General features: G+C 34.8%; 2 protein-coding genes across 3 annotated transcripts; both read left to right on the top strand.

Annotated features, from left to right (window-relative positions):
- The first annotated feature begins 690 nt into the window (after positions 1–690).
- Positions 691–2,224, top strand: LOC146881891 (uncharacterized). The gene is made up of 4 exons (XM_085669388.1): positions 691–976; positions 1,082–1,152; positions 1,243–1,289; positions 1,885–2,224. Exons 1-4 carry the CDS (start codon positions 691–693, stop codon positions 2,222–2,224), a joined length of 744 nt encoding a protein of 247 aa, XP_085525514.1.
- Positions 2,225–14,489: 12,265 nt separating this feature from the next.
- Positions 14,490–24,016, top strand: LOC114169481 (aconitate hydratase, cytoplasmic-like). Of its 2 annotated transcripts, XM_028054643.2 has the most exons (20): positions 14,490–14,968; positions 15,538–15,642; positions 15,818–15,978; positions 16,085–16,177; positions 16,653–16,838; positions 16,936–17,097; positions 17,278–17,422; positions 17,528–17,670; positions 17,754–17,810; positions 17,919–17,998; positions 18,109–18,184; positions 19,311–19,496; positions 19,676–19,743; positions 19,862–19,980; positions 20,201–20,322; positions 21,403–21,501; positions 21,919–22,398; positions 23,151–23,249; positions 23,364–23,606; positions 23,696–24,016. In XM_028054643.2, exons 1-20 carry the CDS (start codon positions 14,713–14,715, stop codon positions 23,762–23,764), a joined length of 2,949 nt encoding a protein of 982 aa, XP_027910444.1. In that variant the 5' UTR covers positions 14,490–14,712; the 3' UTR covers positions 23,765–24,016. The 2 variants fall into 2 exon arrangements, with proteins under 2 accessions (XP_027910444.1, XP_027910445.1); XM_028054644.2 differs by lacking the exons at positions 14,490–14,968; positions 15,538–15,642 and adding an exon at positions 15,710–15,734.
- The last annotated feature ends 656 nt before the right edge of the window (positions 24,017–24,672 follow it).

Here is a 24,672-nt window from a genome sequence, read left to right as displayed (position 1 = left end):
GTTGTACACATGGTGTCTGAACCTCAGATAGTTCATTTGTTGGCGTATGGTGGTAATGAGGTTGCAGCTGATGAAGAAGTTGATGTGGAATCATCTGAGGGCAGTAGTGAGAGTGATGAAGATTTTGATGTTCATAGTTGGAATGAATCTAAGGAGGAATTATATGTTGCTGAAGGAGATGATGGTCTGTTTGATGTACCTATTGGAGGAGATGATGCATCTGAAGATGAACTTTTTGAAGTCAGAATTAAAGAAGGTAAGGTTGGTGGAGTGAGAGGGTCATCATCCCAAAAGCTTAACCTTAAACATGTGGACCAAAGAGGATTCTCTGATACAAAATGGAAATCTGAAACATTAGATAGTGATACAAGTGATGAATATAGAGATAGATATGGGAGTTTTAGTATATTTTCTCAACCAAAAAATATAGAGGACTATAACTGGGAAGTTGGGACTTACTTCACTGAAAAGGAACACTTCACTGATGTAATTAGAACTTATGGGGTGCACAGTGGGAGGAAGCTGAAAATATTTAGAAATGACAAAAGAAGAATTTGTGTTAAGTGTTTAGGTGCGAAGGGTAAGTGCAAGTGGTATGCCTACTGTGCTTACAAGGCTGCCTAAAGCACTTGGCAATTGAGGAAAATAATAAACAAGCACACTTGTAGTCGTGAATTCAATGTGAGGCTAATGACTTCTAAATGGTTGAGTGGACGGTTGGAGAAGACATTAAGAGACAATCCAGGTGTGAAATTGACTACCTTTAAAAACAAGATTGGAAGGAAATGGAATATAGGTGTTTCTAGGTCTATGACCTTCAGGGCAAGGACAATGGCATATACAAACATAGATGGATCATTTAAGGAACAATATAAACGCATTTATGATTATGCAAATGAACTTTTAAGGTCCAGCTTTGTGTCTTGTAGGCCCATAATTGGTGTAGATGGATGTTTTTTGAAGGGCAAATATGGTGGTGAGTTGTTGATAGCTGTAGGAAGAGATGGAAATGACTAGATGCTCCCTTTGGCATACGTAGTAGTTGAGGTTGAAAATAAGGAGACATGAAATTGGTTTTTAGATTTATTGATTGAAGACCTTGGTGGGCCTGAACTTTGTTGCACTTATACATTTATTTCAGATCAACAAAAAGTAAGTTTCTTGACCTTTTTCTGTCACTTTTCAGATTCTTATGCAATTGCTATTCTTTTAATATTGCACTATTTTACATTACTTTGACAGGGACTGCTCCCAGCATTGCAAGAATTGTTACCTGGTGTGGACCAAAGGTTTTGCGTGAGGCACATCTATTCTAATTTCAGGAAGAAATTTCCTGGAAAAAATCTGAAGTTGTTGTTATGAAAAGCAGCCTACTGCACACATCCTCAAGCTTGGGAGGCAGTCATGAGGGAAATTAAAGAAGTTAATGTAGACGCATTCAAACACTTATTAGCCATCCCCCCAAGGTATGTTGTACTAATTCATGCAGTGTATTCTATATATTGTGAACTGTTTTTAAAGTCAATTTTTTTTGTTGCAAAGTATGTTTTGGTCTAGGTCCAAATTTACAGCCTAACCTGCATGTGATACACTGGTGAATAATATGTCTGAGGGGTTTAACAGTACAATTCTGAACGCAAGGAGCAAACCAATTATCAGTATGATGGAAGAAATTTGGATTTATCTCATTAAGAGATGGACAAGCAATAGAAAGAAGATTAGTACATTTGAAGGTACAATCTGCCCACGAATTAAGAAGAGAAGGGAAGAGGAGGCAAAAAAGACTAAATATTGGCTTCCAAGGTAATACTGATACATTATTGTGATAATGTTACAATTCATTTTCAAATGTGAATTCACTTTATTTTTTTGCACTCATAACAGCTGGTCAGGACAAAGATTGTTTGAGGTGAGTCATAGATCAATGATTGGAGAACCATTTGTGGTTGACATTGACAAACAAGAATGCAGCTGTAGAAAGTGGACCATAACAGCAATCCCATGTTGTCATGTGCTGACTGCTATTAGATTTTTAAATCTGAATGCTGGAGACTTCCTTCCACATTGGTTTCTTGCATCTACTTATGAAGAGACATATTTGTCACTCATATACCCTGTCAATGGACCTCATCTATGGGAGATGACTGCTACAAATAATGTTTTGCCTCCAACAAAGAGGGTCCTACCAGGAAGACCGAAAAAGAAAAGAAGATTGGAGGCTTAGGAATTGAGGAAGGATGACACTCAACTGAGACAAGGTGGTACCCGTAAAAAATGTGGGTTATGTAGAGAAATTGGCCACAAAAGAACAAGCTGCCCACATGCTCCTCATGCACCAGCAGAAACTGTTCCATTTAGAACACAACAAAACACAGTTGCAAACCCTACTCAACCAAGTCAGAGCACTCCACAAACTGAGCATACTCAACCAAGTCAGCCTATTCCACCAACTCAGTCTACTCAACCAAGTCAGACTACAGAAGTCTCACAGCCACAGAATCACACTCTTCCAACACAAGCAAGTTAGACTACTGCAGTCCATCAAATGCAGTCTACTACAACAGCAGCCTACAGAGAAAAATTGTCGTTCAGGAGGTGCCCAATACTGAATCCGTGATTGTCCAATACTATGTCAATTTAAATTTTATTTGTTGTTGTGTTTTGGAATATCAAATTGGAAGAAACTTTTGTAATCTTGTGGTGTATTTTGGTTTGTATTTTGAAAAGCATTATGTATTTTGAACATCCACTTGGTACGAACATCAATTACCATCTTTTGAGTTAGCAGAACAATATTCAATGAATATGATATTGGGTTATTATGCACACATTGGCTTATTACTGTATGGAAATGTTTTTGGCTTATTATGCACAGGTTGCCTTATTATTGTTGGATGAATATGGTAATCTAGTTTGTGTGTTTTCATGGTGTAGTTTTTTGTGGTTTCATCACAAGGCTATATATGATTGCTGGATGAATATGATGCTCCAGTTTGTGTGCTTTCATTCAATGCAAACCTCTTTTCATTGATTGCAAAGCTCTTTTCAAATATAGTTCAAATAAAGTGATAGGAAAATTTACTGCAAAGTTATTTTCATTCCATAATCAAAATCCATTACAATAACATAACGTAAATACAAACATTCCAACCCATGAAACTGCATCCACACCCACTGCACTCCATCCAGGTTACAACAAAATCAAAAAATTTTGCTCAACTTACAAACCAATATTACGTTCACCAGTCCCAGAAAACATATTACCCATGTTAAAAACTTAATCATTTTTTCAGACACCATAACTTATTTTTCAAGAGCATATATTTTTCTCCTTTGTCTTCCTATGGTTGCATCTCTTTCATCCCTATTGTCTTCGTTGAACCACTTGAAATAATTACATCCTTTAGATTCTTCATTGGCACCACTTCGCTGGTTATAGGAAATGAACCCACAAAAATGCTTACCACCAACAAACATTATGGAAACAAAAAATTTAAACAATAATTAATACCTTGTAGTTAGGGCACCCAAGAAATTATTTTTCAAAATTCTTAATTGTTTTAGCAACTCTCAACGCTACAACCTCCCCACAATAGCACATTGGGGTTCCACCCGCACTCCTATACGAAACAGTAGGGGAGGAGACACTATTTTTTTGTGATGCCCACGAAGAACACGCACAACCCTCACTGCGAGACATTGAAGAATTGATTGGAAGAAGAAGACACACAACAAGAAGCAACCTCTTCAGCTCTAAACCTGCAACCGAATGGAGAGGAAGAAGAAGATGAGACATTGACGAATTGATTGGAAGAAGAAGACACAAATAAAGAAGCCACCTCTTCAACTCTGAACCTGCAACCGAATGGAGAGGAAGATGATGTGGTACTATTAAGAGTTAGGGCAAATTTATATTTCACCTTTCATTATATCACCACTGCACACTGTACAATTATTTTTTTTACACGTTTTCTTCTTTCATTGACACGTATCCGTTATGCATTGCCACGTCACCAAGATTTTAACGTCGTTTCTGATAATCTAACGGGATGTACCTGATTGATGCAATTAAAATTACTTGGGTACCAAATTGAAACCTTTTTTTCGCCGGGTACCAAATTGACACCCTTGATCCAAACTGAGTACCTTACGAATAATTAAACCATATATTTTTTATACAACATTACAAACACACAGACGCAACAACACCTGTGTGTTCATATTTTTCAATTTTTATAAAGATTTAAATAAACATCAATAAAAAATATATAATTAATTTTTAAAATAATTGTTAGATGTTAATTAAAAAATAAAATAACGAAATAACGGTTAAAGATAAAGATAACGGTTAAAGATAAAAGAGATTTTTAAAATAACAATTAAGAAGAATTTTTTAAAATAACAGTTAAAAATAAAGTATTTATAAAATAATTAATTTTTAAAATAATAATTAAGAGTAAAAGTAAAAATATAAAATATGATAATATCTCTTTATATATTATTATAGATTTCTTTATATATTATTATAGATTTAATGCAAACTTTTATCGAAAGTACGTTGATATTCAATATAACTTATCAAGTTTTGGTAAGATATCTTTTTAACTCTTCTGGTGAAGAAGTCATGACTCTACAAATTTCAGTCAAGTCAACTATGGAAATGTAAGAGATTATTCTTTTTATGAAGATATTAACAAAAAACAATTTTTACAATTTCTTGGAGAGAGATTATATGAAAAAACATAATGTCTACATTTATAAGTCAAGTGAAATATGAAGTGCAAATGACATTATTTGTTGAGCTGATCATATAAAAATAAGATTGTAATGTGTTGTAGCGCCAGTTACCATTATATGAAGCACTTGTGTTTGTTTGAGATCAAATATAAAATATTCTCAGTTGAATTTTCCTTTGTAAATATTAAGAGTCACATTAAATATATTTTTTATACAACATTTAATGCAAACATTTATCGAAGAAGTATTTTTTATACAAATGTTTTCGAAACTTCTAAAAAAGTAAAATGATTACACTTATTAATGCTTGCTTCTATTTAATGTTGTATGATTATAAACTTGAAGAATTTTGTAATGTGTTTGGTCAGTAAACAAAACAATATAGCAACTGTGAAAGCAGAATGGTCTGTATGGGTGTGAATTCTAGTATGAAAAAGTCATATCAGCAGAAAATGATGAAAAGTGCAAGCTATCACAGCAGTACAACGTTCATGACAGAAGAAAAAAATAACAGAAATGACAGAGAAATATCCCAAAGGGCCAAGAGAGAGAAAAAGACAATTCACATCCTCCCTTTCTCCTATAGCAAAAGTTGTTTTTATAATCACGTCGTACTCCACACGAAATCCTTCAGTGCAGAATTGATTATTCGTTTCCTTCCACTTTTTCGTTTGCCTTTGTTTTCCTCCCCCTTTGCCATGTGTCCCATGGGTCCCATGTCCTTCATCTGCTCATTACCCGCGCCATTCATAACATTTCTTCCCCCATGGAAGTCAACCTTGTCCTCAAGGTTGAAGTGAGGATACTCCCGTTGCATAGTACTCACGTCTTCTCAAGTAGCTTCCGAGATATCCAACGCTTCCCATTGGACCAGTACTTGAGGAATATGTTGGTCTGCTCGTAAAATGACTTTGTATTGTAACACCTTGAGCGGTTGAATAACATGGCCAAGTTCATGCGTGAGCAAAGGCAGAGGCATATATGGTTGTTGATGTTCTCCTTTGCACGGTTTCAATAAAGACACATGGAAAACTGGGTGAATCTTCGTTGTAGGAGGCAAGGATAATTTATAAGCCACAGGGCCAATGCGTTGTATCACCGGAAATGGACCAAAATAACGAAGGCCAAGCTTCTGATTTTTGCGAAGAGCCACCGAATGTTGCCTATATGGTTGGAGTTTTACAAACACTAATTCTCCCACTTTGAACTCCACATGGACGCGCTTCTAATTTGCATATTTCTTCATCAGAGTTTGGGTTTTGATCAAATTTTGCTTAAGATATAAAAGGGTTTGATCACGGTGCAACATCATTTCTTGTAAAGAAGGGGGCTCGGTGGCATTTTGTTCATACTTCGGAAGAGTAGGGGGGTCTCTCCCATAAACTGCCTTAAATGGTGTCATGCCAATACTGGTTTGGAAGGCAGTATTATACCAGTATTCAGCCTAGGATAACATCTTATTCCAGCCTTTCGGTTCATCCACTGTGAAGCATCGTAAATACATTTCTAAGCATCGATTAAGAGCTTCGACTGACCATCGGATTGTGGGTGGTAGGTGGTACTCATAGCTAAGGTAGTGCCACTTAGCTTACAAAGTTGTTGCCAAAAATTACTTGTAAAGACGCGATCACGATCTGAAACGATTGATTTGGGCATCCCATGTAACTTCACAATAGATTGCATGAACGCCTCAGCCACGTGCTTGCTTGAATAATCTGCCTTAAGGGTGCAAAAATGCGCATACTTTGAGAGACGATCGATGACAACCATAATTACGGAAAAGCCATATGATGGGGGAAGGCCAACAATAAAATCCATGGCCAAGTCTTCCCAAATTTGTTGCGGAATAGGGAGGGGCTGTAATAGTCCCGCTGGTGATATAGTGGATGATTTGGCTTGTTGGCATATCAAGCAGTGTTGGACATAAGCTTTAACATCTTGGGCCATACCCGGCCAGTAGAACTGGGATGAAACTCTTGCTAAAGTGTGCACAATACCGGAGTGGCCACCGATGGGAGAACTATGCAACTCCTGCAAAATAGTTTGAATCAAGGGGTGTTGGGTCGGTACCACTAGTCGTTGCTGCCAGAACAACAACTTGTTTTGAACAGTATAATGCGGACTTGGGGGAGTACCTGCGTCGCAGAGTTTGACAATATCTGAGAGTTTAGAATCAGCAGTAATCGCATCATGTAAGTGTATAATGAGATCCCAGGTAGGTTGAGACAAAGCCATGAAATAGGATCGAGACAGGGCATCTGCAGCCTGGTTCTCCTTGTCGGGCTTATACTCGATGGTAAAATCATACCCCAAAAACTTGTGCAGCCAAGCTTGTTGCTCCGGAGTATGAATAGCTTGTTCCATGAGACATTTTAAACTTTTTTTGGTCAGTTCGGATGGTGAATTTATGGCCAAGTAAGTAGTGCCAAAATTTCGCAATAGCCTCGGTGATTGCATGGAATTCCCTGGTATAGGCAGATTATTTTTGCATTTGTGGTGACAATTTCTTAGAAAAGAATGCAATGGGATGTTGTGATTGGCTAAGAACCGCTCCAATGCCAGTCCCTGATGCATCCGTTTCCAAAATAAACGGTTTGGAGAAGTCTGGCAGTGCCAAAACAGGAGTCGTGGTGATGGCTGTCTTGAGGGTATCAAAAGCAATCTTGGCATGCGAATCCCAATGGAACTTATCCTTTTTTAGCAAATTGGTTAAGGGAGTAGCTATGGAAGCATACCCTTTAATAAATCGGTGATAATACCCGGTTAATCCCAAAAACCCCGGTAATTGTTTCACTGTGGTTGGAATGGGCCAATTCAATATGGCTGTCACCTTGTTGTGGTCCATCGAAACACCCTTACTCGAGACAACATGACCAAGGTATTCCACTTCTTGTACACCAAAATGACAATTGGATAATTTGGCAAAGAGACGGTGTTGTTGTAAAATATGAAGGACAACTTCCAAGTGGTGTAAGTGAAGGGACCAAGAAGTACTGTAGATCAATATGTCATAAAAAAAAACTAACACTGATTTTCGCAACAACCCTTGAAATGTAGAATTCATCAAGCTTTGGAAAGTAGCGGGGGCATTTGTAAGCCCAAAGGGCATCACGAGCCATTCATAATGACCTTGATGAGTGCGGAAGGCCGTTTTGAATCGATCCTCTGGTTCCATCAAAATTTGATGATAACCGGAACGAAGATCTAGTTTGGAGAAGTATTGAGCGTCGCATAGTTCATCCAGTAATTCATCGACCGTAGGGATGGGGAAGCTATCCTTAACTGTGATGGCGTTTAGAGCCCTGTAATCAGTACAAAATCGCCATGTACCATCATTTTTCTTGACTAAGAGTATGGGTGAAGAGAATGGGCTGTTGCTAGGAGAAATAATGCCTTCCTTCAACATGGCAGCAATCATGGTTTCGATCTGCTCCTTATAGCTGTGAGGATATCTATAAGGTCGAACTTTCACCGGTTGCATACCAGGCAGCAAGGGAATCTGGTGATTATGAGACCGAACTGGTGGTAAACACGAAGCTTCAGCAAAAACAGAGCGATATTGATGTAAGAGAAGAGCTAGCTCTGGGTGTAAGTCAACATGGCAGTCAACCCAGTTATCCTTTGGCTCCGTAGGAAGTTGAAGTTGTAATGCATAACATTCATCAATAGCACGGGTGTGAGACATTCGCCGGATATGATGAAATTGCATTGGAGTGGGAAGCTTAGAGTTATCATCCCGGAGAGTAATAAATTCACCATTCAAGTAAAATTTTAGAGTCAATGTACTATAATCTGAAACATGAGGGCCTAACGTAGCCAATCACGATGCACCCAACACCAAATCTGCACCAGCAACTAGTAATAAATACACGGGAAGAGTAAGGATATGACCTTGTATGGCCACCGTGAGGTCCTTTATCAGACCTTCAACCTTCAACGAGTTGCCATTTCCCACCATCACGTTAAAAGTGGAAATGGGTTCAACGGGTAATTGTAAGTGAGTTGCAAGTCGAGGTTGGAGAAAACTATCAGAACTACCACTGTCTAACAAAATCTGAACAGGGGCACCCTGAATGGAGCCTTGGAAGCGCATGGTACCCACTCCGTGAGATCCTGTAAGGGCATGGAGGGAAGGATGATGATCCAAGTTATGGTCGGTGGTGGTATGAGTAGGGGTGGAAGTTGGTTGTGTTGGATCGGGAGGGTCCTCGGGTTCTTCGTATTGAAGTAATAGGTACTGTTTATTAGGGCAGTTATGGGTTGGGGTGAATTTGGCATCACAAGTATAACATAATCCTTTCTCTCTCCGAATTTGCATTTCTACCGGGGTAATGTGTTTGACAGTGGATGGTTTGAAAGGTTGGCTAAATGGTTTCATGTTTGGTGGAGGTAACAAGGGTGGTAAGGTATTTGGGTTTGGGTGTGGATGGGTTGTGGTTTTGGTGGAATACGTTTTGGGGTAGCTAGAAGAAAAGTGAGGTTTGGAATTAGGGTTATATTTGTCTTCAAAAAGTTTAGCTAATGATACAGCTTTGAGAATGGAGTTTGGGGATTGTGCCAACACGTCACGTCTAATTTCCAGTTTAAGGCCACTTAAAAAACAGTCGAGGATGGCGTCAGCGGTAACGCCCGTAATGCGATTAGCCAAGGCCGTGAATTCAACGTAATAATCATTGACAGATCCCAACTGGGAGAGTTTGAAGAAAGCAGATCGTGGGCATTCGTAGGGTGAAGGGCCAAATTCCAGGGTTAATGCCTTAGTAAAACCATCCTATGACTGGAAGGGGTTGTTCTTTTGCATCATCTGAAACCACGGCACCACATCTTTCTCCAAATAGATAGCAACAATAGTGAAACGTTGGGGCTCAGGAGTATTATAATACTCAAAAAATTGCTCCGCTTTAAAGATCCATTGTAAAACATTAGTACCATCAAACTTAGGAAAATCAATCTTAATATTCCGAACCTGAAACGATGAGCAGGATGTTGAGTTCGAACCACCAAGGGCTTGTTGTTTGGAAACGTTATGGATGGCTAGCTCGAGCTTTTCAAAACGTTCTGTATAACTGAGATCACACTTCTCCATGAGGTCAAGGATTTTCTTCACGTTAGCATCAAGATCCTTGAGACGTGTGTTTTCGGCCATGGTGGTGTCGATGAAAGCACCAAAATGTAATGTGTTTGGTTAGTAAACAAAACAATATAGCAACTGTGAAAGCAGAATGGTCTGTATGGGTGTGAATTCTAGTATGAAAAAGTCATATCAGCAGAAAATGATGAAAAGTGCAAGCTGTCACAACAGTACAACGTTCATGACAGAAGAAAAAAATAACAGAAATGACAGAGAAATATCCCAAAGGGCCAAGAGAGAGAAAAAGACAATTCACATCCTCCCTTTCTCCTATAGCAAAAGCTGTTTTTATAATCACGTCGTACTCCACACGAAATCCTTCAGTGCAGAATTGATTATTCGTTTCCTTCCACTTTTTCGTTTGCCTTTGTTTTCCTCCCCCTTTGCCATGTGTCCCATGGGTCCCATGTCCTTCATCTGCTCATTACCCGCGCCATTCATAACAAATTTCTCCTCAGTTACTCCAAAAACATATGTTTAGAAATTTAATAAAATGTTATGATTCATAACTTAGTAAAAGTTGTTGATAAATCCATGAATTATTGGTCTAGATAACGATCATGGTCTATGTACCTTTTGCAAAATAATGTTAAATTGTTATAAGTGTATGTTTCTCAATGTAGTTGAAAAACTACTGTCAATGAATATAGACATTGTGGTTGTGCGCTTTAGACTATTCAGTTTGGTACTTAGTTATGGTTGATCTGCCTCAGGGTGTTTATTTCTGCACTCGTTAAATTTCTTTCTGAACTCCATCATAGATTTTTGTAAATTTTGATCCAGAATGAGATGAGTGTTTTCTGGAAAGATGATTTTAGAATTGGTACAAGAAGAAATTTGATGGGTGCAGAAAGAAAGAAAAATAGTTAAATTTGGAATATGCCACATGTAGTAACAATATTTGGTCCTCATCGATTATATTTCATTTGGTTCTTATTTTCATTTTGTATTTAATTAGGTCTTTATTTTTGTTAAATTTTAGTCAATTTGGTTATTTTTAGTAACAATATTTAAATAATTAACGTTTTTGAACAGTACATACCACGTGTATCAGTTTTTTATTTTTTTAATTATTTTATGTTTTTTAAATTTAAAAAAAAAATGTTCACGTGTCAACTCATAATTGTGTCACGTGTCAGTTGTGCCTGTGTTATTTTTTTTGTTCAATTTCGTCTCTATATTCGTTATTTTTATTCAATTTAGTCCCAATTTTGGTTAAAATGAATAATTTTTTTCCTTTCAAATTAACATCAAATTTAATATCTTTTATAAAAATTATACTAATATTTTTTCTAAAATTGACATTTTTATTAATTATTTTTGAAATTCAATTATAAATTATTAAGCTTAATTATAAATTGAATAAAATTCTTATATTTAATAAGAAAAGTAAACTAATTTTTATAACAATTAGAAATATTCTATTTAACAATTGAATCTAAGAATTATATTCAATTTATAATTAAATATAATAATTTATAATTGAATTTCAAAAATAATTAATAAAAATATCAATTTAAAAAAATATTAGTATAATTTTTATAAATATTAAATTTGGTGTCAATTTTAAAAGGAAAAAATTGTTTTATTTTAACAAAAATTGGGACTAAATTGAACACAAAAAATAACACAATCAGAAACTGACACGTGACACTAACATTAATATGTGACACAACTATGACTTGACACGTGGTCAATTTTGATTATAAGTTACAAAAATCAATTTGCACTATGTGACTGACTTTAAGAAAAAAATTGTTCGAACGAGATAGGCAAATAAGTGAGGCATAATAAACAAATAAGTGGATATTTGCGTATTACTTTTCGTAAGATTTTTTAAAAGGCCAAACCAGATAGGCAAATAAGTAGGACATAATAAACAGAGAAACTACGTATTACTTTTCGTACAATTTTTTAAAATTTACTAATCAATATTTTTTTTATCATGCAATGGGATGTAAGCTTATGTACCCCGAATTGTATTATAAGTTAAAAAACTAAACCCTTATTATTTGCATGGCTAGGTTGAAGAAAAAAATAAAAATAGGTCAAACCACATAGCAAATAAGTGGGCACAAAAAAAAAAAAAAGTGGAGAGCTGCGTATTATTTTTCGTACAATTTTTTAAAATTTACTAATCAATTTTTTTTAACATCTAATGGGATGTACCTCTTATGCACCTTGAATATGCACCTTAAATTTGATTATAAATTACAAAAATCAACCTTTTTTTCTTGCACTATGTGACTGACTTGAACAAAAAATAGGCCAAACCAAATAGGCAAATAAGTAGGACACAAAGTGTTTATCATCCAAAGGGGTGCACTTCTTATGTACCACAAATTTGATTATTAAGTTACAAAAATCAACCCTTATTACTTGCAGGTGGCTAACTTGAAGAAAAAAATAGGTCAAACCAGATAAGAAAATAAGTGGAGCATAATAAACAAATAAGTGGGAAGCTGCGTATTACTTTTCTTACCATTTTTTTAAATTTACTAATCAATCTTTCTTTATCGTCCAATGAGACGTAGCTCTTATGTACCCCAAATTTGATTATAAATTAAAAAAATCAACCCTTAATTCTTGCGTGACTGGCTTGAAAAAAAAAAGGCCAAACAAGATAAGCAAATAAGTTGACATAATAAACAAATAAGTGGAGAGTTGTTTATTACTTTTCGTAAATTTTTTTAAAATTTATTAATAAATCTTTTTTTATCATCCAATGGGATATACCTCTTATATACTCCGAATTTGATTATAAGTTACAAAAATCAATACTTATTGTTTGCCTTAGGTGGCTGCCTTAAAAAAATAGGTCAAACTAGATAGACAAATAAGTGTGGCATAATACACCAATGGAGAGCTGCGTATTACTTTTCTTAAGATTTTTAAAATTTACTGATCAATCTATTTTTTATCATGATGCACTTCTTATGTACCACAAGTTTGATTATAAGTTACAAAAATTAACCCATATTACTTGCACCAGGTGACGCTTGAAGAAAAAAATAGGTCAAACCAGATAAACAAATAAGTGAGGCATAATAATAAATAAGTGGAAAGCTACGTATTACTTTTCGTACAATTTTTTAAAATTTACTTATCAATTTTTTTTATCGTCCATTTGGATGTACCTCTTATGTATCTGAATTTGATTATAAGTTAAAAAAATAAACCTTTAATTCTTGCACTAGGTGGCTAGGTTGAAAGGCCAAACCAGATAGGCAAATGACGTTAAAAGAACAAATAAGTAGGGAGATGCATATTAGTTTACGTACAATTTTTTAAAATTTATTAATCAATCATTTCTTATCATCCAATAGAATGTACCCCTATGTATCTCGAATTTGATTTATAAGTTACAAAAATCATTTTACTATGTGCCTAGCTTGAAAAAAAAAATAGGTCAAACCAAATAGAAAAATAAGTAGGGCAAAAAGAATAAATAATTGGGGAGCTGCGTGTATTATTTGTCGTACAATTTTTTAAAATTTACTAATCAATTTTTTGTTATCATCTAATGGGATGAGCGCGAATTTGATTATAAGTTACAAAAAACCAACCTTTATTGCTTAAACTAGGTGACTCGCTTCAAGACAAAAATAGGTCAAACCAGATAGAAAGACAAGAGAGACATAATAAACAAATAAGTAGGCAGTCATATATTACTTTTCGTACAATATTTTAAAATTTATTTATAGATTCTAGAGTACTTATTTTGCTTTTACGATGATCTATTCATGGTTGAATATATAAACCGACAGGTGATGATAATGATAGACTGGAAAGGGAATAGAAAGAGATGAAGTATTAAGTGGTCGGTCTAATGTATAATAATTTCATATTTTGTAGTATTATCTGACAACACTAAATTTTGTAATGATTTTTTTTTAATTATATAGATATTTGGATGTGAATTATAACTTTGAAATTTGTTTGTGTACGCGTTTTGTATTTATGTAATCAAAATTTTGCTCAAATTTCATTAAAATCGTCAGAGATGAAATTTATTTTTGATGTAATAAAAAAGTAAACACGAAAAAATAACACACGTTTTTGTCAGTACAATAAAGGTTTATTTATATATTTTATAAAAATGTAATTCCATTTGATTTTTACAAAAATACAATCAAATTGTTAAAATTTCTATGAAGGTAAACTTTATCCTTCTAAACATACTTTTTACCTTTAAAATAATTCATTTTTCAACGCGTTCTTAAAAATATTTATCAATTCATTTTCATTTACACAACAATCAATCTTTTCCGACCACAATTGTGATATATGATGAAACTATATACGAATATACATGAACCATCCATAAAATAACAAAAAATGGAACATACTAGGAACTTAAGAGGTTAGATAAATATAGAACCATCCATATAACTGGAACACCGAATCCATGTTTTCCACCATCAACCTTAATTAATTTTTATTCTTTATTCATTGAAATTCATAGAGAATTACAATTTTTAACTAAGTATTTGTTAAAACGTGTGTTGTCCATTCATCCTAATTACTTCAATTTAAGATAATATTTTCCCCGTAATTTTAACTTTAATTAAATAAAAAAAAAAACCAACAACGATACCTTCTAAACTTGTTGTCAACTGCTAGTGCTAATTTGTCACAGTAGTTGATAGAGAAGCTGGTGAACTCGGCCTCAACGAGGGTGCCGCTTTAACATCCCAATCAATAGTCACAATCATCGTCGTCCTCGTCAATTTCAATTTCACACTTCTGCAGAAGGCACCGCAAAACCGTTAGCATATCGGTCACGCACTTTCTTTTCTTTCTCCAACCACCCTTGTCACGCTTCCGAAAGCGTGATCATCACCATGTATATAACAACGTCCTCTTCCTCTTCCTCTTCGCTCCTCGGAGCAACCACACCCAAACTCCTCTCTTCCTCACCTTCTAGAACCTTCGCTTTTCCTCCTTCTTTCATTCCATACTCTTCCTGCAATTCCCTCCGCTCCTACCTCCCGCGGTGGAGCCACCGCCTCCACCACGTCTCTCCCCTCTCTCTCCGTCCTCCAATCAGAGCCGTCGCTCCCGCCGTCGAACGCTTCCACCGCGAAATCGCTAACACGGGTGCTTCACCCCTCCTCTCTCGCTTTCTGAAGCATTTATGTTATTCATCTCGTATCCGTTCATTTTTTAATTTCCGATTTTGCGTTATGTTATTAATTTCATTGCATTCTGTTTAGCTTTCAGACACGAGCGTGCGGTTTTAGTAATTTTTTTATTTTACAGTTTTTGAAAAGAATAAATAATATATGTCAGTAGTGTGAATTTTTTTACAGTGCCATTTAATGACAAATGGTCATGCAATCATAGAAAGTTTCCGTGTGAGTGTATATCTGTTAAACTCCTTTTTATAATTGAGGATTTTTTAATCATAAACGTTTATCTAATGTATGATATGAGTGACATTATAAAAATTGTGGATAATTTTTTTATTGACTGACACTGTAAAACTTTTCATTTGAGAGGGCATGACTATTAAACTGTTTTTAAAATTTACGATTTAATGTATCATGGTTTGAGGAGTGGCGTGATTTGCATCATCTCATCTAGCTGTTGTTCTGTTGATTTATAAGATGAGTTAAAGTTTCTAATGTAGAGTGCTGATTTTATGTTCCCGTAAATGTTCATTTCAGGCAACGAAAATCCTTTTAAGGGAAACTTGACGAGTCTCCCCAAGCCGGGTGGTGGGGAGTTTGGAAAGTTCTACAGTCTTCCTTCTCTCAATGATCCCAGAATTGGTAATTTGCTGACATGGCCTGCCTGACTTTGTTGATGCTTTGAATCATGCTGTGTGTTAAGTATGATGGGGGTCTTGATTAAAATACATGATGTTAGTACTTTCATGTTTGTATTTTCTGTGTAATGTGTGACAGTCGTGATACTGATGGTATAAACTTTTTGCCTACATAACAGACAGGTTACCATACTCCATAAGAATTTTACTTGAATCTGCCATTCGTAATTGTGACAATTTTCAAGTAAAAAAAGAAGATGTAGAGAAGATTCTTGCCTGGGAAATAAACTCTACGAAGCAAGTTGAGATTCCTTTCAAGCCCGCTCGTGTTCTCTTGCAGGTATCTTGTTGACTTCTGGAGCCTGGATACGGCGAAATAGTTATGTTAGGGATGGTTGATAGCGAGTTGTATGTTTTATTCTTTTGAACATCTTTCCTCACCCCAGGATTTTACTGGAGTGCCGGTTGTCGTTGACCTGGCTTGCATGCGCGATGCTATGAATAAGCTTGGCAATGATTCAAATAAGATCAATCCTTTGGTACGCTTTTTGCTTATCATTTGCATGTGTTTTTGTTTTGTATAAATTCTTGATCACAGTCACCAAAGAAATTTCAAAATTTAACTCTACATCAGGGAGAGGTGCGTGTACCTTGAACTCATAATTACTTTTGTAATATTACACCTAACGGTATGTTTGGGGAATCTGCTGTTGGGGTGTTTAAAGTATGTTAGTGGAAGGAACTCAAGAGTATCTTTTGAGGAGACTAGTGGGAAAACTTCATTTAAATTAAATGTGATGCAAATTGTTCTAAACCAGTTTGTCTTTAAAGCATTTAAACTAGCGTGGCTTATATATATAAGATATATGAATTATTTAGCTTAATGCCAATTGGTTTCAAGAAGAAATCTGATGCTCTAGAATTTGAAAGAAATAGCACTGTATTAGACATATTTTCCTTATGTTTTATGTTTGTTAGAAGTTATTCTGACTTCCTAGGTATAATTACGGACAGGTTCCTGTTGATCTTGTCATTGATCATTCAGTTCAAGTTGATGTTACAAGATCAGAAAATGCAGTGCAGGCCAATATGGAGCTTGAATTCCAGAGAAACAAGGAGAGATTTGCTTTTCTTAAATGGGGGTCAACTGCATTCCGTAATATGCTTGTTGTTCCCCCAGGTTCTGGTATAGTGCATCAGGTAAATTTGGAAATATACATGCTAAACGACTTCATTGAATTTAATTGTCATTTTTAATTAATTTTGGGGACTTTTGGTTTGATGTCTTCAATTCCAGGTCAATCTTGAATATCTAGGAAGGGTTGTATTCAACAATGAGGGCCTCCTCTATCCTGACAGTGTGGTTGGGACTGATTCACATACAACTATGATAGACGGGCTTGGTGTTGCTGGATGGGGAGTTGGAGGTATTGAAGCCGAGGCAGCAATGCTTGGTCAGGTGCTTTACCCTGTGATCTTGATATATAAACATGGAATGCAATGCGTGTAAATCTTAATTCTATTCCAAACGCTACTGATTAATGGATTATGATGACACATTGAACTCTCTTTGTATTGGTTTATTTGCTCTATCTTGAAGTATGCTGATTACATTGTTGTGTGCTATGATTCTTAATAGCCTATGAGCATGGTTTTGCCTGGTGTTGTGGGGTTCAAGTTATATGGAAAAATGCGCAATGGTGTAACAGCAACAGACTTAGTTCTAACTGTGACTCAAATTCTCCGAAAGCATGGTGTTGTGGGCAAGTTTGTTGAATTTTATGGTAATTAAGTTCTCGAGTCCTACTGTCTCATAATTTTTTACTTTTTTTTTTTCAACTTACACTGATTGTCCTTACTGATTAACAGTTATTTGTTTCGTTATCTAGGTGATGGTATGGGTGAATTATCTTTGGCTGATAGGGCCACTATTGCTAATATGTCTCCTGAATATGGTGCCACCATGGGCTTCTTCCCTGTGGATCATGTTACATTGCAATATCTCAAGTTAACTGGACGGAGTGACGAGACTGTAAGTACGATGTATCCGTTCATTTATTATTTGCTAATGTGAAGTGCTTATAGATCTATTGATCTTCTTTTGTCTGGACACAGGTGGCCATGATAGAGTCTTATCTCAGGGCAAACAAACTGTTTGTTGACTATAATGAGGTAATGTTGGTAGCATCATTGCCCTACAAACTTGTCCTTTTTCAAAAAGACGGATGCATGTATATATGTTGGAGGTGTAGAACTCTAATTTATTTTCCATGAATTCAGCCTCAACAAGACAGAGTGTATTCATCACATCTTGAATTAAACCTTTCCGACGTTGAACCTTGTATTTCAGGACCAAAGAGGTAATATTCTGTGTCTTTTGTTTGTTGCGCTGTATTGCATTACAGGTTTTATTTCACTTTTTATCCTATTATCGATAATATTCTTTGATATTAAATGATATTCTTTGCAGACCTCATGATCGGGTGCCTTTGAAAGAAATGAAGGCTGACTGGCATGCTTGTCTTGATAACAAAGTTGGGTTTAAGGTTAGTAATACTATGATACCAGAGTTTGGTTTTATAAGAAAAAAGTTTGTAGTCTACATGTTGAATTAGCTGTTGGTAGTTAGTTGTTAGAAAACTCGCTATTTTCTACTCTTTTGGTTGTGATAAAATGCTAATTAGGTTCTTAATCTCACATTCAGTATTTGTCCTCTGCAATGGACAAATTAATAACATTGTTTGATTACCATTGGTTGTTTACCTGGATTTTCATAGTTTAAAACAAGTTGATTTTCTTGCACAAAAGTAAATATTTTTTAAAATAACCAAGAACCATCAGATTCAGACGTCAACAATTCTTTATTTTAGTTTTTTTTTATTTGTTTAAATTTAGACCATCAACTTGCAGATTCGGTGTCGTTTAAAAAATCTGTAGAATATACAATGGCCATTTTTATGATGTTTCATAAACTTACTCAATGACTGAAGCAGTTATGCTATGCTGTCATAACCAGTTGTAGTACCCATTCGTTGCATGGGGATGTATAATGAGATAAATTAATTTAGTGAATAAATTAGTTAACTGTAAATTTTCCTATTTTCTTTCATACAAATTTACACGCACGCATGTAACTAAAGTTAATCTTGCATGGAGAAATAGAAAGGATTATATAAATTTGATTTTACATTGTTATGTAACTAAGTAAATATATATTAATCAAGTCAAAGAAATGTAATTTTTTATTGGAAAAAATATTCAGTAAGAAGCCGAGTAAGAAAGAGAAATTATATTTATACTAAATTTGTTAAAATAATGAATGAACTATAAAATGATTTTGAAGTTATTGTGAAATATAAACTTTATTACCATCCATTTGCTAATTCATAACCAAACGCCAGCCACTTATCTTAAGTAATTGCTATAAATCATTGCATGTTTCTTTATTAGTGCTCATGTAAGTTATTCAAAAATCTCCTCTTTCAAACTGCAACCTGACTTGAATCTGAGTTCAATTTGGTGAATCGTGGGATATCACGTATTACATGACATTTTTTCTTCATTGTATTTGAATATGAAGAAGTGGAATCATACATGTTTCATTGACTTGTCTGATGAGAACCCTACATGAATGAGATACTGCATTTCCTAAATGTATTATTTCAAAAACAGGGGTTTGCTATACCAAAAGAGGCACAAGGAAAAGTTGCAAAGTTTGATTTTCATGGGCAGCCAGCTGAGCTCAAGCATGGCAGTGTTGTGATTGCTGCAATCACAAGCTGTACAAATACATCAAACCCTAGTGTTATGCTTGGGGCTGGTCTTGTTGCAAAAAAGGCTAGTGAACTTGGTTTGCAGGTTAGTTAACTAATATAATTATATAGAAGACTGTAAAAATGCTAGTTCTCTTTTTCAGGATGAAGTCCTCCTACCTTCTATTGTCTGTTTCCCTTCACATAATAAATAGAAAAAAATGTATGTATCTTATGTGGTCCTTTTCCTGATTCTAACTGTTTCTGTTTTCACTATTTTGCCAGGTCAAGCCTTGGGTTAAAACAAGTCTTGCTCCAGGCTCTGGAGTCGTCACAAAATATCTACACCAGAGGTATTATGTTCTTTCTACTAGAACGCTCATGCAGTAACTTTTATTATGACAGTCACTTACCCTCTGTATAATTTAGTAAAAATATATTCCTTATTTTCATTTTTTCTCTTTTTGGCAGTGGACTGCAAAAATATCTAAACGAACAAGGTTTTCATATAGTTGGATTTGGGTGTACTACATGTATTGGCAATTCAGGAGAGCTGGATGAATCCGTTTCTTCTGCCATCTCAGGGAATGGTGATACTTTGTAACAGAATACAAATTTTTGAACTGAAGCCCATATCTCTGCTACTCTCGGTTTTAGATTCCTACCAGTCTCCTAGTCATGCTCTGCCTTATAGTAGCTAATTAGATAATATTTTCCTGTTTATACCTAAAGATACACTTTCTATTTTCCTAAACATACTCTGCTTTATATTTTCTTTCTTGATTTTATTTTTTGTGCGCTCTGATGCAGACATTGTAGCAGCTGCTGTGTTGTCTGGGAACCGTAATTTTGAGGGCCGAGTGCATCCATTGACAAGAGCTAACTACCTTGCCTCTCCTCCTCTAGTTGTTGCTTATGCACTTGCTGGCACGGTATGTATGTCTAATTCATAGTCCTAATGTGTATAATTTGTTTTTTGTTCTTTTGTTTTTTCTGTAACATTGGCTGATTTTCATCTTTCTTTATAAAGGGTAATTGTTATTTGATTCATTCTTTGGATGTAAAGAAAATAGGAAAATCATTAACTTATAGGTAGCTGATCACAAGTATTGTTATTGACTGCTAGCTAGACAATATGCATCATTCTCATTTGTATGCCCGAATATGGGCATATTGAGCATATTTTCTTCTACATAGAAAAGTAAATCACACTGAATATTTGCTGAGTACATTACTGGATTTGGACTCAAATAGAATACCAATGCGTATATATCCTTTCTATTCTTCCCAATTTCCTCATAACAAGTTAGGTGGTTTTATTTTATGGTTTAATCACACGAAAGGTCTCCGTTTTCATTACAAAATCTCAATTGGGTCCTCAACATCTAAGTTGTTCCAATTAGGTCTTATTTTTTGAAAATGTGTTCCAATTTGGTCCTTGCTGTTAGGGCATCATTGATGACGTCAACTGTGTACCACATGTTAGCTTGTGATTTTATTTTTATTTTTTTTACTTTTTTTTTTCTTAAAAAACATCTGATACATGTTAAATTAGGATTTTGCCACGTGTCAACTTGTGGTTTTTTATTTTTTATTTTTTTTTTAAATTAAAAAAAACTTCCACTTGTCAAATTATGGTTCTGCCTCGTGTCAAGTGTTTATGTGAAAAATCTCGATTTGATCTTTGTATTTGTTATTTTGTTTCAATTTAGTCCTAATTTCTTTTTAAACTGGAATAATTTCATCCCTTCCAAATTGAAACCAAGTTTGGCTTTTATATTAATATTATAATTATATTTTTATTATAATAGATATCTTTTAACTAAATTAAGTTTATTTAATGTCATATCATGAACTAATGTGTTTGCGACTATGAACACAAGGTTTATTTAGATTCATTGGTTTCTGGATGATGCTTTTTTTATGAATTTGATGATGCAATTTAACACGAGAAAAGTAAAACCTCAAATGTTATTGGACCTTTTTTTTTCATATTTGGGTCAAATTTCCAGGTTGACATTGATTTTGATAAGGAGCCAATTGGGACAGGGGAGAATGGAAAGAATGTGTACTTGAGGGATATCTGGCCATCTACTGAAGAAATTGCTGAGGTAATTGATGCCTAATTTTGTTAGATGTAAGCACACTCAACTGCTGGAATTTTGTTTTGTTTTTTTTTTTTTTCTTATTTTATGAGACGAGGAATTTCAACAGAAACAGTGGACACCTCTCGGACACCAGAAGGCTATACTAGTTAGTTAGAAAATTACAAGAAAATATCTCCCAATTGTCTGAATTGAGTTCAAGCCACATTCGTTTAATTTCATATCCAAATTCTCATTCATCCTTTATTGTCTCTCTTTTCCCCTACATCTAACTTAACAAGTTTCCATGTTTCTCTCTCTTCCATTTCAATAACTAACTCTCCTCACTGAGGCACTTCAAGTTTTCCTTTATTATATGAAATTGAGTCTAAATATGCAGTGGTTTATAAGGTAAGAATAACTTTGGGGGATGTTTGTTCCTAGGCTATCCAATCCAGCGTGTTGCCTGACATGTTCCGAAGCACATACGAGGCTGTTACCAAAGGGAACCCTATGTGGAATCAACTACAAGTTCCTGCTGACAGTCTCTACTCGTGGGACCCCAACTCAACATATATCCATGAACCTCCATACTTCAAGAACATGACCATGGATCCTCCAGGACCACATGGTGTAAAAGATGCTTATTGTCTACTGAATTTTGGTGACAGTATAACCACTGATCATATTTCTCCAGCTGGAAGCATTCACAAGGATAGTCCTGCTGCTAAATACCTTCTTGAGCGCGGGGTGGAACCCAAGGATTTTAATTCTTATGGAAGTCGTCGAGGCAATGATGAAGTGATGGCAAGGGGAACTTTTGCGAACATTCGCCTTGTTAACAAGCTCTTGAATGGAGATGTTGGCCCAAAGACAATTCATGTTCCAACTGGGGAGAAGCTCTATGTGTTTGAGGCAGCAACGGTTAGTTATGCTACTCATATATGGCATGCTTTAATTCACTGCTTTTTTCAGCTTTCAAATGTGAAAACATACTGCATTCTATATATATATATATATATATATATATATATATATATATATATATATATATATATATATATATATATATATATATATATATATATATATATATATATATATACACACACACATACACACACACGAAAAGCGTGCAAACCAAGAAGAAAAGAAGCAAGTCTTTCCATACACAAACCAGAAGGAATGCACTGAAAGTTTGATATAATCATTTATGTTTTTCAACATTACGTCATAAATATTTTAACAATATTCACGACATAATTTTTTCACGTCTAATTTAGTAAATTTAGTAATGATATTTACGTATGTTTACTTTATATAATAGATTATGCTACATAATAATTGATGTTCTAAATATTTTATTGATATTTTCATTATTAATTATGATACAATACAAATGTATTAAAATAATAAGCAAAACTAAATGTTTGATGATAGAAAGTTTATTTTACTTTTCTCTTATTTTCACTCTTTTTTCATTCAACTTAAACAATCTCACCTCGTAGTCATTTATGCTCTCTTTCTTTTCTGTTTTTTCCTTTTTCTATTTTCTTACTTTCCATCTTATGATCCAAATAAAACATTAAGAAAAAAAGAATTAGTGAATCCCATTGTGCCAAAGAAAGTGATAGACCTTCATTTTCTAAACTCCTAGAACTGTTGTCTCATGGCAGAGATACATGGCTTCTGGGCAAGACACCATTGTGCTGGCTGGAGCTGAATATGGCAGTGGAAGTTCTAGAGATTGGGCTGCCAAGGGTCCAATGCTACTGGTGAGTTCCTTTCTATATTATGACTTAGGATTAAATTGACTTTTCTATTTCTCTTTCGTTAAACGAAAGGTTAATCAATATTCATGGTCACTGATGACACTTGCATTTCTATAGGGAGTCAAGGCTGTGATAGCTAAAAGTTTTGAGAGAATTCATCGCAGTAATTTGGTAGGAATGGGTATTATTCCTCTTTGCTTCAAATCCGGTGAGGATGCAGACATATTGGGATTAACTGGTCATGAACGTTATACAATTGACCTCCCAAGTACAATCAGGGAGATTAGGCCTGGCCAAGATGTGAGAGTCACAACTGATAATGGAAAATCTTTTACCTGCACCATGCGCTTTGACACCGAGGTAATTTAAGCTTTTCATCGATTTATTTTTTAACACCTTTTTAGGTTGCAATACTATTACTTTCTCCGTTATAACACTTGTGTTTTCAGGTCGAACTTGCTTACTTCAACCACGGCGGCATACTTCCATATGTCATAAGAAACCTCATCAAGGATTGAAGCAATTATCGGTGGAAAACTGCAAGGTCAATGTATTAATTTGCTTTTTTAGGTGTAAAATATATGATTTTCCGAGAGATAGGAAAGATCTTTTTTTTGAGGGAGATTTTGGCGTTTTTACGTTTATTAATCTAGAGGCCTGTAAAGAGTTATATTAATTTGGGGATAAGTCCGTCCTTGAAAATGGGGACAATTGTGTAAGCCGACTTGAAGTGCGAGCCTGCCAATTAGAATTTAACACATTATATTTCACCCTTGCATTCATTTAATCATTTAATCTTCCTTGTTTTAATTAAAGTGAATTGTAATACATACAAAAGTGAATATAGATTATGTCAATATGAATGATTCTCTTAATTATATAGATTAAGGTATCATCTTAGTTATTTAATAATGAAGAAGAGAAAACAAATGCCTTGATTAGGTCGCTAAACCTGGTTAATCTACATAATGATGATTACTGAGTGATTGAGTTCCAATTAGTCCTACGAAAAGGTAAAAGTCTATTATTGATAGTATAAATAGTAGCCCCTTATATAAGTATCCTCTTAGAAGACCAAAAAGCTTGAGAAAATAGTAACTAAGTGCAATTTGTCTATAAGAGCATAGGAAATCAAGGAGTATAAAGGAACACTCGATTTTACAAGAACATTATACATTTCAAAGGTTATGAGTTCCAAATTTGTTGATGTTTTAAACTTACCTTGATCTATGTAGTTGATGTTTAGATACTTTGATATATTAAAATAGGTTGGTTAGATGTTAGTATCTAGTAGGAAATGTTCAATAAAGATTTTTCATTAAACAAGGAAATATTGTTTTGTGAATAATTTTTATATGTGGATTTATGTGTACATTAAAATGCTTATCCATTACACATAAGATACATAATAGGTGGCAAAGTGGGT

The sequence above is a fragment of the Vigna unguiculata genome, chromosome 11, assembly GCF_037176805.1.
Source record: "Vigna unguiculata cultivar grain cowpea cultivar isolate G323 ecotype 2 chromosome 11, ASM3717680v1, whole genome shotgun sequence".
Lineage (NCBI taxonomy): Eukaryota > Viridiplantae > Streptophyta > Magnoliopsida > Fabales > Fabaceae > Vigna > Vigna unguiculata.
Note: the sequence above shows the minus strand (reverse complement) of the source record. Positions and strands in the feature narration are given on the sequence as shown.

What these genes read in the sequence shown, in the direction of transcription:
- LOC146881891 (XM_085669388.1), top strand. Translation starts at nt 691, where the DNA reads ATGACTTCTAAATGGTTGAGTGGACGGTTGGAGAAGACATTAAGAGAC. An exon ending in TTATTTCAGATCAACAAAAA is followed by an intron (nt 1,153 to 1,242) that starts GTAAGTTTCTTG and finishes TTACTTTGACAG; the next exon opens with GGACTGCTCCCAGCATTGCA. An exon ending in TTACCTGGTGTGGACCAAAG is followed by an intron (nt 1,290 to 1,884) that starts GTTTTGCGTGAG and finishes CACTCATAACAG; the next exon opens with CTGGTCAGGACAAAGATTGT.
- LOC114169481 (XM_028054643.2), top strand. Translation starts at nt 14,713, where the DNA reads ATGTATATAACAACGTCCTCTTCCTCTTCCTCTTCGCTCCTCGGAGCA. An exon ending in CTTATGCACTTGCTGGCACG is followed by an intron (nt 20,323 to 21,402) that starts GTATGTATGTCT and finishes TCAAATTTCCAG; the next exon opens with GTTGACATTGATTTTGATAA. An exon ending in CTACTGAAGAAATTGCTGAG is followed by an intron (nt 21,502 to 21,918) that starts GTAATTGATGCC and finishes GTTTGTTCCTAG; the next exon opens with GCTATCCAATCCAGCGTGTT.